Genomic DNA, 13,275 nt, shown 5'->3' with positions numbered 1-13,275 from the left:
TGACCTAACAGGCATCTATAAAACACTCCTCTCGACAACAGCAGAATCCATTCTTTTTAAACCACACGGAACCTTATCAGGGTAGACCATACACAAGTCCATAAACAAGTATTTATAAATTTAAAAGGTCTGAAATCATGCAAAGTTTGTTCTCTGACTACAATGGAGCTGAATTAGAAATCAAACAAGAGAAGGAAGTTTGGGAAATACACAAACAGATAAAAATTAAACAACACATTTCTAAATAAACCATGAGTAAAAGAATTACAAGGGGATTTAGAAAGTATTTTGATCTGAATGAAAATTAAAACTTGACATACCAAAATTTATGGGAAGCAGCTAAACTGGTACTCAGAAGGGAGATTTAGAGCTTTAAACTGCCTATATTAGGAAAAGAAACTCTCCAACCAATAATCTAAGCGTTCACCTTAAAAACCTAGAAAAAGAAAAGTAAACCAAACTAAGAGTAAGCAGAAGGAAGCAAACAGTAAAGAGTGGAAATTAATGAAATAGAAAAATAGAGAAATGATAAACAACAAGGTCCTACCATATAGCACAGGAAACTATATTCAATATCCTCTGATAAACCATAATGGAAAAAAATATGAAAAAATGTATATATATGTATAACTGAGTCACTTTGCTGTACAGCAGTAATTAACACATTGTAATTCAACTACAGTTCAATAAAAAAATTTAAATAAATAATGAAAAATAGAGAAATGATGAAGTTAATAAAACTAAAAGTTTGTTCTTTGACAAGATCCAAAAAAAATGATAATCAACTGAATAGTATCACCAGAAGTTTTTCTACTTTACCTGATGGCCAGCCAGCTGGAGCTGAAAGACCTTAAAGATCTCACTGGGGGAGCAAGTGGGGAAGAGAAAGAAAGGAAAATGGGGGTAGGGGTAGGAAGAATGAAGACAGGAGACTGCTGTTTAGCAAATTAACCTTGAGGAACTATTGGACTCTTAGTCATGTGCATATATAGCTAATAAATATTTTTTTCAAAAGGAAAAACAAAGACAAGGGTACAGAAAAAAATATTCCTGTGTAATGCCAGACTACAAGTTAAGGGCACGATCCACTGTCTAATGGATTTTTTTAAAGATTTTTAATATCCTTCAGTACCTTCCTCACTTTAGTTCAACGAGTAAAAGAATACTTAGAATGAAATCTGTTCTTTTGCCTCTATTAAAAAAGATGACAAAAAGGTAAGTATGAGAGTTTGAGAAAACATAAGTACAGAGAGGGCGACTGTTTCTGAGGCTACTGTACTTCTCAGGTGCTTTGGGGTAGAAAAAAGTTCCAAAGCATTCAGGTAACTAAGCCCTGGCTGAAAGCACCACTAAAGGGTCTAACCAGAAAAGACTAAACCACTCATACAGAGTTCACCCAGGAACACAGCACTGACATTACACACAGTCACCAATGAGACACAGTTACGAAACCACAAACTCCATTTTCAGTAAGACCAAAATTAATAACCAAAATTCTCAAACTCAAAAGGAACCCAGTTTGGTTCCAATAACCCGAGGTAATGAGCAGAATCGTGCAGAGTAGTTATAGTTGCAGGAAGCAGCCCGACTCTGTGGCAGCTACAAAGACATGGTCTGATCAAGGAAAAAAAAAACAACAAAAAACACATACACACACACACAGACAGTTAGTCTGGTACACTACTCTGTCCCTCCTTCAATGATGATTCATAGAAAAGGAACCAACACAGCAACTACAGAAAAACATAAGAAAAAAAGGAGAGATTCAACAAAACCTATGAACAAAAACAACAAAAGCTACACTTAATACCAACAAAACAGGTGAGAAATTGTGACCAAATATTTCCTCAGTAATTGAAAAGAAAAAACACCCCGTTGAAGCAGTTGCTGTTGTGAAGCAATTCCAGATAGCAGAAATGATTGCAATAATTTTAAAATATACATGGAAATGCAAAAGATCTAAAATATCTAAAGCAATCTTGAAAAGAACAAAGTTGGAGGACTTAATCCTGTCTTCAGTACTTCAAAGCTATAGTAATCAAGATAGTGAGGAATTTGCATAAGGATCAACACACAGATTAATGGAACATAACAGAAAAAAGACCCACACTTATAGGGTCACTGGATTTTCAACAAAAGCACCAAAGCAATCCAATGGGGAAAGGAAAGTGTTTCAATAACTGATTATGGGAGAAAATGACATCTATATAAAAAACAGTGAACTTTAACATGACCAAAAATTAACTTGAGACAGATCACAGACCTAATGCACAAGTTAAAACATGAAGCTTTCAGAGAAGAAAATCTTTATGATTTGGGGGTAAGCAAGGGTTTCTCAGGTCATGGAGAGCAAGTGTCATAAAAGGCAATACTGACAAATTAGACTTCATCAAAATTAAGAACTTCTGCTCGCCAAGACAAGGCAAAAACATGAATAGACTTCCACAGATTGGGAGAAAATATTCACCAAAATATATATTTGACAAAAGAATGGTATCCAGTATACACAAAGAACTCTGAAAAACTCAATACCACCACCACACAATTTTTTTAAACGGGCAGAGTTTTGAAGACATTTTACAATAGAAAATAAAATGGATTAATGATGGATAGAGATGCGATAAATGAAAATACTAAAACATTGGTAGAATCTAGGTAGGATGTAAACAGGTTTTACTGTAAAATTCTTTAAATTTTGTTGTATGTCTTAAAATTTTCATAATAAAAAATACCATTCAAAAGTCCTTTCTTGAAATTAAAGAAGACTCGACTCTATACCTAAAGAACATATCCTGTGCCAGGGAAAAATGATCTACAATGGTTAAAATCAAGACACAGTATACCAAAGTCACTAGGCTTTAAAGATAAAAAAAGAATCTTTTGGGCAACCAGGCAAAATATGGATTTCTTACAGCAAAAAATAAGAAAGATGGAAGGTCACCTGGCTAGCTTCAGCAATAGCACTATACCATGCCCCCATCCTCTGGAAAAAAAAAAAAAAAGGGAAAAGAAAACAAGAAAAGGAAATGTAACTGAAGGTTTCTATACCCAAGCAAATATAAAGGCAGAAGATAACATTTTTGATCACATAGGACCTCAGGGAAAATTGCTCACATGGATCTTTATTGAGGAAAATTAGAAAATGAACTTTAATCAATAGGTTTAAGTAGGTTATCAATTGAGAATGTACTTTATGTTTATTTAGGATTAAGCAAGTAAGTAAATATACTGTGAATAATGAGGACCTAGTTTCTCACCATTGGAGAAAAGAGTTAAAATTAAGGAATGGGGGAGGCTAGAATGAACCCTGTGGTATTGGGTTGGACCTACAAATCGATGCACACCGGACTTACATAGATGTATATATGTGTGCATGCATGTGTATGTATGAATACATGTATTTCCTAGCTCTGCCCACTGAAAAGGTCAGAAGCAGTGATCCCTCGGGAACAAGGAGCACATCTTGAACCCAGGCCTTGGTTTCTATTACCATTCTCCAATAAAAGGAACCAGGTTCCTTGGGGATATAGTTGATTCTAGGACAGGGGCAGGGAAAATACAAGATAAACCTAGAACATCTTATATTGCTAGCAAATAAGAAAAAATGATGGGGCATATTGAAAGGAGAGAGTAGCCAACTCAAAGAGCTCCCAATGGCCAAATTTGGGATAATTTGAGCAACAAAGTAAAAAATTTACAGTAATATCCACAACTCCACACTGACATAAATAACTGAGAAAATAAATGAAATCGGGGAAAAGGATAGATCTTCCTTATAGCTGAATTCCAATTAATAAATCATACAATTGTAATTATAGTAATGATAGTACAATAAATGTGCAATAGTAATTACTGCAGGCAAGAATCATCAAGGATGCTAAATCAGCTGGCAAAAACTTATGATGAGAAACAGGATATTTGCATGATCTCCAAGTATCACCCCACAAGACAGCTACAAGGTACATACAGAAAAGGAGAATATTTACAGTAGAGAAATCTGGCAGATGCCATCTCAATCAAGTGATGAAAGTTAACATTGCTGGTAATGAGATATATCAACATCATCTAAACACGAGGCTCTGAAAAAGAATACATCACTTCTATGGTGTTCTTACTAAAAATGCACAACCTGAATTTAATCATAAAGAAATATCAAACAATCCCAAACTGAATGACATGCCACAAAATAACCAGTGTTCTTCAAAAGTGTCAAGGTCATAAAAGGACATTAGTGGGATATCTGGAGAAATCTAAATAAGGTGTGTTGATTAGTTAATAATATAGTTTCAATGTTAATTTCCTGCTGTTGATAATTACATTATGGTCATGTAACATGCTAGCATTTGGGGAGATTGGCTGAAGGGTACTTGGGAACTCTGTACAACTTTTGCAATTTTCTTGTAAGTCAAAAATGATTTCAAAATAGTTTTAAAAAATGAATGTGAAACTTTCTCAAAAAATAAATAACCAATCCAGAAAACAAAAAGCCCCTACCAATAAGAAAGTTTAAAAACTCTCTTGACCATCTCCTTGGTCAAAGAGGAAACACAAACCAAAATCATGGACAGGACAAGGTAGGGGTAGGGGATTAAGAGGTACAAACTATCAATACTATGTATAAAATAAATAAGCTACAAGGATATAATGAACAGCACAAGGAATGTAACCAATATTTTATAATAACTTTAAATGGAGTATAATCTATAAAAATATTGAATCACTATGTTGTACACCTGAAACTATAATACTGTAAATAAACTATACTTCAATTTAAAAAAAATCATGGACTAATAAGAATTTAAACATTTCACGTCAGAACCTATGGGATATAGCTAACACAGTACTCAGAAGAAAATTTATATTAGTTCTTATATTAGCAAAAGGAAATAAATAAATAGCAAATAATAAATAAATCAATTTAGCATTTGGGTCAAGATGTTTGAAAAGTATAAAATGGAACCAACAAAACCAGAAAAAATTAATAATGTTAAAAGCAGACATTAATAAATTAGAAAACAAAAAAAGGGAAATAATAAAAAAACCCAAAAGATGGTTTGGGGGATAATAAATAAAAACAGATCCACTAGCTAACCTATCAAAAAGGGGGAGGGCGCACAAATACAAACACATAAACAAAGAAATCAGAAATAACCACAAAAAGAACAAAAGTTTACTTTGCTCCACTCTATATAAAGCAAATTTTAAAACTTTGATAAAATGAACCACTTTCTGGGAAGATATTTTATCAAAATTGACAAGAAATCTAAGTAGCTCTTAATGTTCCAATATGAAAAGTTAGTATTATACCATCTAGGTAGAAATGAGGAGAAAAAAAATATATCCACACATATACCCATTAAATATCACTGAATGGGTACAACCACCATTAACAGGCGAGGGGACAGCCTTGGAGGAGAGACTTTTCAAGGTATACAACACACACATTTATAATTTTTAAACCATGTGATCCCATTACCTATCCAAAAAATTAAATAAGTGGGAAATAATTTTCCCTTGTAAATAAAATACATAACAATAAATAAAAATAAAAAATAAAAACTCCACAGCAATTTGATCAATTCTCTCTGGTTATTCAATTTCTGTATTCACTTACAAATGTACCTGCTCTGCAAATCCTGCCCATAGGCCTGCTAACCAACTAGTACTGTTAACCCAATTTAAACCAAAGAATTTAAAGACGGCATAGTAAAGGCCTCTGCCACTCTGACTGTAAAACACAAACTAGAATATGTATGACAGTAATACCTAAAAGTGAATAAAAAGGAAAGCTGTTCTCATGCCAAATACTAAACACTCCAAGAAGCCAGAAATTCTCTAAACTCAGTTTTTCAGAGACTACTTCTAGGTGTTTTTCCAACGTGATAAATTTGTTATTTCATTATAGAATCTCCACTTGAATTCTATCATTTAGGAACTTAAAAATTAAATATGGCCTTTGGATTGTTTCTAGGCAAACTGCAGAAATAATGTGAATACATAGAATGATATGAAAGATAGGCTATCTCAAGTTCTTCTTCCAAATTCCCAGCAATCTTTGTGGTTATCATTAACATAACCTGGGTGTTACGGTTTAGGCAAAATTCTGGCTGAAACCCACTTCAAAAACTCATTTCGTCTCTTCCTTTCACTTCGAATAGTATTTAGTCATCTACCCCTGTGCCTCCATGTTGATTGCCTGTGGCGGTTATATAGCAATTCAGGTATTTTTGAAGATACAACCTGTATTGGTCAGGATCTCAGTTGCAACCAACAGAAACTGACTCACGCAGAATAGTCAGAAAAGCAATTTACTGAAAAATGATTGGTTAGAACTTATAGAACCTCCAGTTAGGCTGAGGAAGCAGGCTAGGAAGGTGACAGAAATAACCCTGGACCACAGCCAAAAATCAGAGAATGCTCCTAATGCCACAGCCTGCAAAAAAGCCCTCACCATCAGTCCTCGATGCTCTGGACACTGCCCCTGTGGCCCCTGGAGACGACACCACCACCACTATCACCAGAATGGACTGTCCGCAATCCCTGCTTCCTTAGAAAATATATTTCTGCTGGGGTACAGAAATATAAACTGATCCTGTATCCAGCCACCTTGATAAACTTCCCTATTATTTCTGACAATCTGTCTGTTTTAGAGGGGGTTTTCTGTGTCATCTGAAAACAGTGAAGCTCCATTCAAAGTCCAGGAAAGGAATACCCCACATGGCTGAGCCCAGGTCACATGCCTGAAAACTGGTTAAGCAAATATCCGGCATTTTTAGTTTCCATAGTGAGAGGAAGACACCTCTTCCCACCAAGCTTCATAAAATGGGGAATTCTCCAGATATGAGAATGGGACAGAAAAAACAATTTTTGGTAAAATTCAGAGTACATTGTAGGAAAACATTCTATCAGAAATGATCATGACAGAAATAATAGAAATAATTTTATAAAATAATAAGAAATATTATAAATTAATAATCAAATATATAACATAAAAAAATAAGGAGGCATACAGATACCCAAGGATCATTAGGATACAAAAATAATCATTATATTCTAAGTAAAAGTAAACACAAGAATGATACAATCTTAAAATGTGAACACCACACTTGGATTATCTCATGGATCCTTCAGAGCAGGTGGAATTCATTCCTCTCCATTCCTCCTGTAATTCCAGAATACAGTCAGTGAACTTTAAATAACGTATCAACAGCCAAGTGTTCAAAACCTTGAATGTTCTGTAAATGTCTCATCATATAAGACCAATGGACCCCTAAAGGAAAAATTATCAGAGAGGAGCAAAGAACTAGAAACACAGCAAATAATTACTTTTCTGTCTCTCTCCTCTCCTCCCTGAGGGGCATCTTATGGTTCTCCCTTCAAAGAAAAAAAAAAAAATACAAAGAACAGAAACTCAAACAAGAGTGAAGAGACTATGATCTCCTTTACTGTCTATGTGTATTCTTGTCCAGTTTTTTCATTCTTGATTTTCTCCTCACATGTTAAAGTGGACCTGAGGTAATTCATACTTTTACAAAAGCTGAAAATATTTGCAAAAGATAAATTACTTTGGCCTATTTACTCTAGATTAATTTCAAGTGGGAGAGTGGGGAGAGTTTCATAAAAGGGATGAGCGGGGGCCCGAAGGAGGAATAAGAAAGAGAAAGGAAGAGGCAATGTTTCGGGCTGAGGAATAACACAAACAGAACTGAGAACATCCAAGGTCTATTCAATGAGCTGAGAGCAGAATGACTACAGCCCAGACCTACTAACACTATGATGTAAAGAGCCTTTAATAAACAGACGGGAAACCTGGAAGAGAAGCAGTTTGGGGAAACCAGACTAATTTAGTTATGGACAGATTAAGAGTTGCCCATGAAATACTTCAAATAATGTTATCAAGTAGGCAGTTGGAAATAGAGACTCGGGAAGAGGCTAGAGATCTAGATTAGGAACCATCCCACACGTAGATCACCGTCAAAGCCGCAGAACAGGCACTTGGCACTAGTGTTAAATGAGCCCCAGGCTACCAGACACTTCGGTGAAAACTCCTAATCAAACGTAGAATCAAATGTGGTGATTAATAATTTTAGATTGCCTAAAGGCAATGCAATGAATTCTGTAAACTAATTCTTCTGTTCAGAATAGATTTTCTTTCAAATACTGAAATTCTATATAGACACATATACAAACACTGCAGTTCAGGAGAGAAGTCCTCCGAGATCAGAACACTGCTGACCCCTGGGCCGCATTTTCAGTTTACAGCGTCTCTCCATGCACGATCTCACTGCATCTCCCTGCAGCAGGGCTGAGCTCACAAGGCTCAACGGCACTATTCTCCTTTTAGACATGAACAAACTGAGGCTGAAAGAGAAAACAACCTGCTCAAGTGGCAGAATCCAGACCCTGAACACAGGTCATGTGACTCCAAACCCAGTGTTATTACATCTGAGTGATCAGAGAAACAGCTACAGCAAGAGGGTCTTGAATCTTCATGCAGCTAATCTCTGTCTATAGGCTGAATACTATTTTTCCAGTGCATAAGGAGGATTTTTCAATTTGTAGTTTTTAAATTTTAAGGCTTTTTTTCTTATAAAAATCAATACACGCTCATTGCAAAAAAGTTGTAATTTTACAAAACTGTATGGTATCTCCCCAAAATCTCAACTCTCAAGGTATCTGCTACAAATAGTTTCGAGTCTATTCCACAAGACCATTTTCTCTATTTATTTTATCAATGCACATTAGGAGCTGTATAAATGTGTCACGTGCTGGAATATATTTACATACTTGCAAATGTTTCCACTGGATCGATTTTTAGAAGCAGAATGTTGGGTCACAGAGGAAACTTGACATTTTAACAGCTATTGCCAAACTGCTTTCCAAAGAGGCAGTACCAATTTCTACTGACGTACAATATGTGACTGACAAATCTGATTACTTAAAATGTAAAATTTCTACAACAAACAAAAAACATCATAAACGAAGTTCATGCAAAAAACAAACTGAACAAGAGTTAAAGAGTTAATGTCAAAGAGTTAATTCCTCTCATATATGAAAATTTCTTACAAATAAAAAATTACAAATTAAAAAAATGAGCAAAGGCTATAAAAATAAGTATAAATACAAATGGTCAAAATATATATAAACCAACATTTAATCCCATTCAGTAAACAAATCCAAATTAAACAAAAGCAATGTATTATTTTTACCCATCAAATTGGCCAAAATAAATTTAAAGACTAATATATCTCGCAGAGCATGGGGACAGGGAACCAAGCTCTCTCGCAGACTGCTGGAAAAAGGATATTAATGGCTCAACTTCTGCAGAGCGTCTTGCCCAGGAGTGAACATTTAATGTATGTGGACTCTACCCAGCAATTCCACTTTTAGGAATTGATCCCACATCAGTAACCAGACAAGTGCACAACCATTTATTTACAGTAATGTTCAATACAATGCTGAAAAGAATAGCAAAAGTGTGGAAACAGTCTCAATCGGTCTGTCAATCAGAAATTAAATAAAGTATGATAAAACCATACGGTGGAATGTAATATAGTCATAACAATGATGGTGTGATAGCTATTCACTTTATCATGGGAAAATGTCCATGATATTAAGAAATATACAGAACAATTCCATTTATATATATGTATACAGCCATAGGAAAAATTTCTTAAGATATATGTATTTCAGAATAGCAATAGTAGTTATATCTACATGGAGGAATTACAGGTAATTTTTCAATATACATTTCTGTAATTGTTTTGAACAATATACATGTGTTTACTTTTTATATTAAAGAAGACACAAGAAAATTTTCATTAAAAAAAAAAAAAAAAAGACAGGAAACACTGAAAAGTTGGGAATCAGTGGGCCAGAACCAGATGAGGTTATAAATCTTCTCACATTCTGAAATTCTATATAATAACTAAGGAAATATTTACTCTAGGGTGCTTTTTCATCATTTAAAAAAAACTCCTCAAGATTTATTCTTTCCCCGTATCTTTTGAGGAGACTAAAATATAAGCAATATAATAATTATCATTAACATGATATTTGACTTTTTAAATAATAATGTGGCTGCATCTTGGGAGTACAGAGAAGGGGTAGAGAGAATAAAGAGATGATAAAACCCCAGCCTACACTAAACCTTTCTCAGGTTTCAAAACTCCCAAAGAACATCAATGCAAATCTCCAAATTCAGGTCCTAGAGCCAGAAATGGGGACTCACTGTTCATGAAGATCTATGAATATAATATTATCCTATTAACAAGATATTACCATTCCTGGATTGTAACTGCACAAGAGAAGTTAAGGCAAACATAAGTTAAACTTACATTTAACTATCAGATGGAATATACTACCTAAACTTTACTCATCACATTTTATAAAAAAGGTTTATAAAAGCATTATTCAAAATATGGTTTCAACTCTTAAAGATTATATGTGGTAAAAAAAAGAGCAACAATTAAATAATTACCTCTCCTATGAAGACTACTATAACACAGTCCAACTTCTCTTCAGGATACAGATTATCAATAAGGGAATGAAGAGTTTCTATGAGGTAAGATTTAACTTCTCTCTTCACTGTGGGAACTCCCATTACTATTGAAACTGAAACAAAATAATGATAGTAATTATATTAAGAGATTTTGCAAAGACAATGCAGAAAAACACCACTGTTTTACAAGTATTATACCCTCTCAAATTGATAGAAATAATTGGGGGATCAAAATATACTACGTTGAAAGAAAAATAATCAAAGAATATGGGGCACACCTATTATACAGTAATTCTTTTCCACATGGCTTCTCCATAAGAAAAGAAATAATGTCAAAGAACTGATAAAGATGAAAGACATTAAACCACACATTAAAAATGAACAATGGTAAAGTATAAACAACAGATTTTATTATACAACTAAAACTTAGAAACATTAAACACATCTTAAAAATTAAAGTCTCACATGTCATGTATAAGATGTCCTAAGGAGGACACAACATCACTTCTGTGGTTTATCTTCCCAAATTCATAACCTCAATCTAACTATGAAGAAATGTCAGACAAATCCAAATTAGGGGGACACTCCCCAAAGATCAGGAAAGACAGAGAACGGATGAGGAACTGTCCCTGACTGGAGAAGACTAAGGGAACATGACAATTACATGAAATATGGGATCCTGAGTTAGATCCTGCAACAGAATTAAATAATAATAATAAAATGACAAACTCTAAGATCTAAGGTTAACAGCATAGCATCAATGTTAATTTCCTGGTTTTGATCATTGTACAATAGCTATATAAGGTGTGAACATTTACGGAAATTGGGTGAGGTATATGGAAACTGTGTACTATTCATGCAACTTTTTTTACATCTAAAATTACAGTCAGTTCTACTATAATGCTTGTTTTGAAATGCAAATTGTTCCTACATGATTAATACATTAGAGAACAATTTGAGCATGAAGTCAATTTCACATTTGCTTTTATGCAATTTCTCCCCTGGGACAAACACTCACTAGGTGAACATAGAAAACGGTACCCATTTGAACTGAATTCAGAATACTGAACCAAGCCATGTAAATACCCAAAATGCACAGCTGCCTCAGTTCACTGCATGCTGTGAACCACAGCTATCTACACCTGGTGTTACAACTTTCTGCCAGATTTCAGTCAATCCGCTTTGTACCACTTCACAAAAAGCTTCCAAGCTGCAGTCCTTCTGAAGCTCACTTTAACAATCAAACCTCAAGTCTTTTTCAAGGTACAACACCATATTTATTGTAGTATTTATGCATTTCTCCATCATTTAATACGTGCAAAATTGTGCCACTGCTTTTACTAGCTTATCTTTTCTTTATGTGTAACTGACAAAGCTTTTGAGTGTTGTGATCCTAACCCCATTTTTCTTTTATTGCACAATTTTGCATAGCACAGTAATATTTAGGAACACACATGTTATATTACAGTACTTCACAGTTAGTTTTTAAATGTAATATCTTTAAAAGTCTTAGGGACTTCCCTGATGGTACAGTGGTTGAGACTCCGTGCTTCCACTGCACGAGGCACGGGTTCAACCCCTGGTGAGGGAACTAAGATCCCACATACTGCGCAGCGTGGCCAAAAATTTTTAAAAATGAAAACATAAAATAAAAAAGTCTTAGTATCCTAAGTGTTACAGATCAGTAGAAAAGTATTTTGCAAAAGTTAAAATTAAGTCTTAATTATGTAACAATTTATTGGAGATACTACAAAACACTTAGAGGTCACAGAATTCTAAAGCTAGAAGGAAGTGTAAAGATCATGGATCCATGATTCTACCACCATGATTCTGCAGTTCTAAGGTCCAAATAGCTTAAGGGAGTCCCCCAAGTTTCCATACCACATTCCTCTCTTCCATTTTGGGATGAAGAGTTTTCAAGGGCTCAAAAAAAAAAGATTTGCTATATTTGTTCTGAACATATGCATTGAACACTTATTAAATGCAAGGCATTATTTGAGGTGTTAGGAATGTAACAGCATAGGTAAGGTCCCTGCCATCATGGGACCTTTCTTACATTCTACAAGAGGGAAAAAGATAAATAATTTTAGAGGGTGACATGTAGTGTATGAATTAAAACATGGCAATATTAGAAAGAGTGGGTGGGGAGGGGGAAGAGGAAGTACCTCTACAGATAGTGCAGTCATGGAAAGACTCTCTGCTATCAACTGAGCTGGTACTTAATGATGAGAAAGAGAAGAGAAAGAAGATGAGGAAACAGCTAGGCGCTGAAGAGAGGATGATCTGAACAGTCAAGCAATAGCAAGAATAGAATGTCTCTAAAGCAGAATCAGCCTAGATTCAGAGGAATTAGTTAGGGATCTGATGACATATACCCTTAAATTTAGTTTTAATTCTGAGGGCAAGAGAAAGCCATTGTAAGGTTGTTAAGCAGGGGAGTGACAACATCCAATTTGTAATTTTAAAAGATGACCAAATTTTATGGAGAACAGACAAAAAAGTGTTAACGAGTATAAAAGTACTTTGGAGAGATCAGTTAGGAAGTTACTGCAGTAATTTAAGGAAAAGATGGTGGTTTGAATTAGGATGTTTGAAGTTGGAGATGGGTGAGCAGATCTGGAATCCACTGTGGAGACCCTCACCAATGGGGCTTATGGCTGGCAGAGATATGGGAAGGGGAGGGTCAAGGATGACCTGAGTAAGTGGACATGGGATCTTTTACTGAGAATAACACACCTGAGGGGGAAAGGGCTCCCAATCAAGATTTCTGTTTT

At 34.8% G+C, this 13,275-nt stretch overlaps 1 protein-coding gene across 4 annotated transcripts in view; it reads right to left on the bottom strand.

Moving 5' to 3' along the window:
* The window catches only part of MGAT4A (alpha-1,3-mannosyl-glycoprotein 4-beta-N-acetylglucosaminyltransferase A), a 135,117-nt gene that overhangs the window by 34,381 nt on the left and 87,461 nt on the right, over positions 1 to 13,275 (bottom strand). For all 4 annotated transcript variants that reach the window (XM_059942681.1, XM_059942680.1, XM_059942679.1 and 1 more), the window contains exon 5: positions 10,481 to 10,614. In XM_059942681.1, coding sequence (XP_059798664.1) covers positions 10,481 to 10,614 — 134 coding nt within the window. The remainder of the gene's footprint in view (positions 1 to 10,480; positions 10,615 to 13,275) is intronic.

The sequence above is a fragment of the Balaenoptera ricei genome, chromosome 13 (genome assembly GCF_028023285.1).
Source record: "Balaenoptera ricei isolate mBalRic1 chromosome 13, mBalRic1.hap2, whole genome shotgun sequence".
Classification (NCBI taxonomy): Eukaryota; Metazoa; Chordata; class Mammalia; order Artiodactyla; family Balaenopteridae; genus Balaenoptera; species Balaenoptera ricei.
This window is presented reverse-complemented; position numbering and strand designations above follow the sequence as displayed.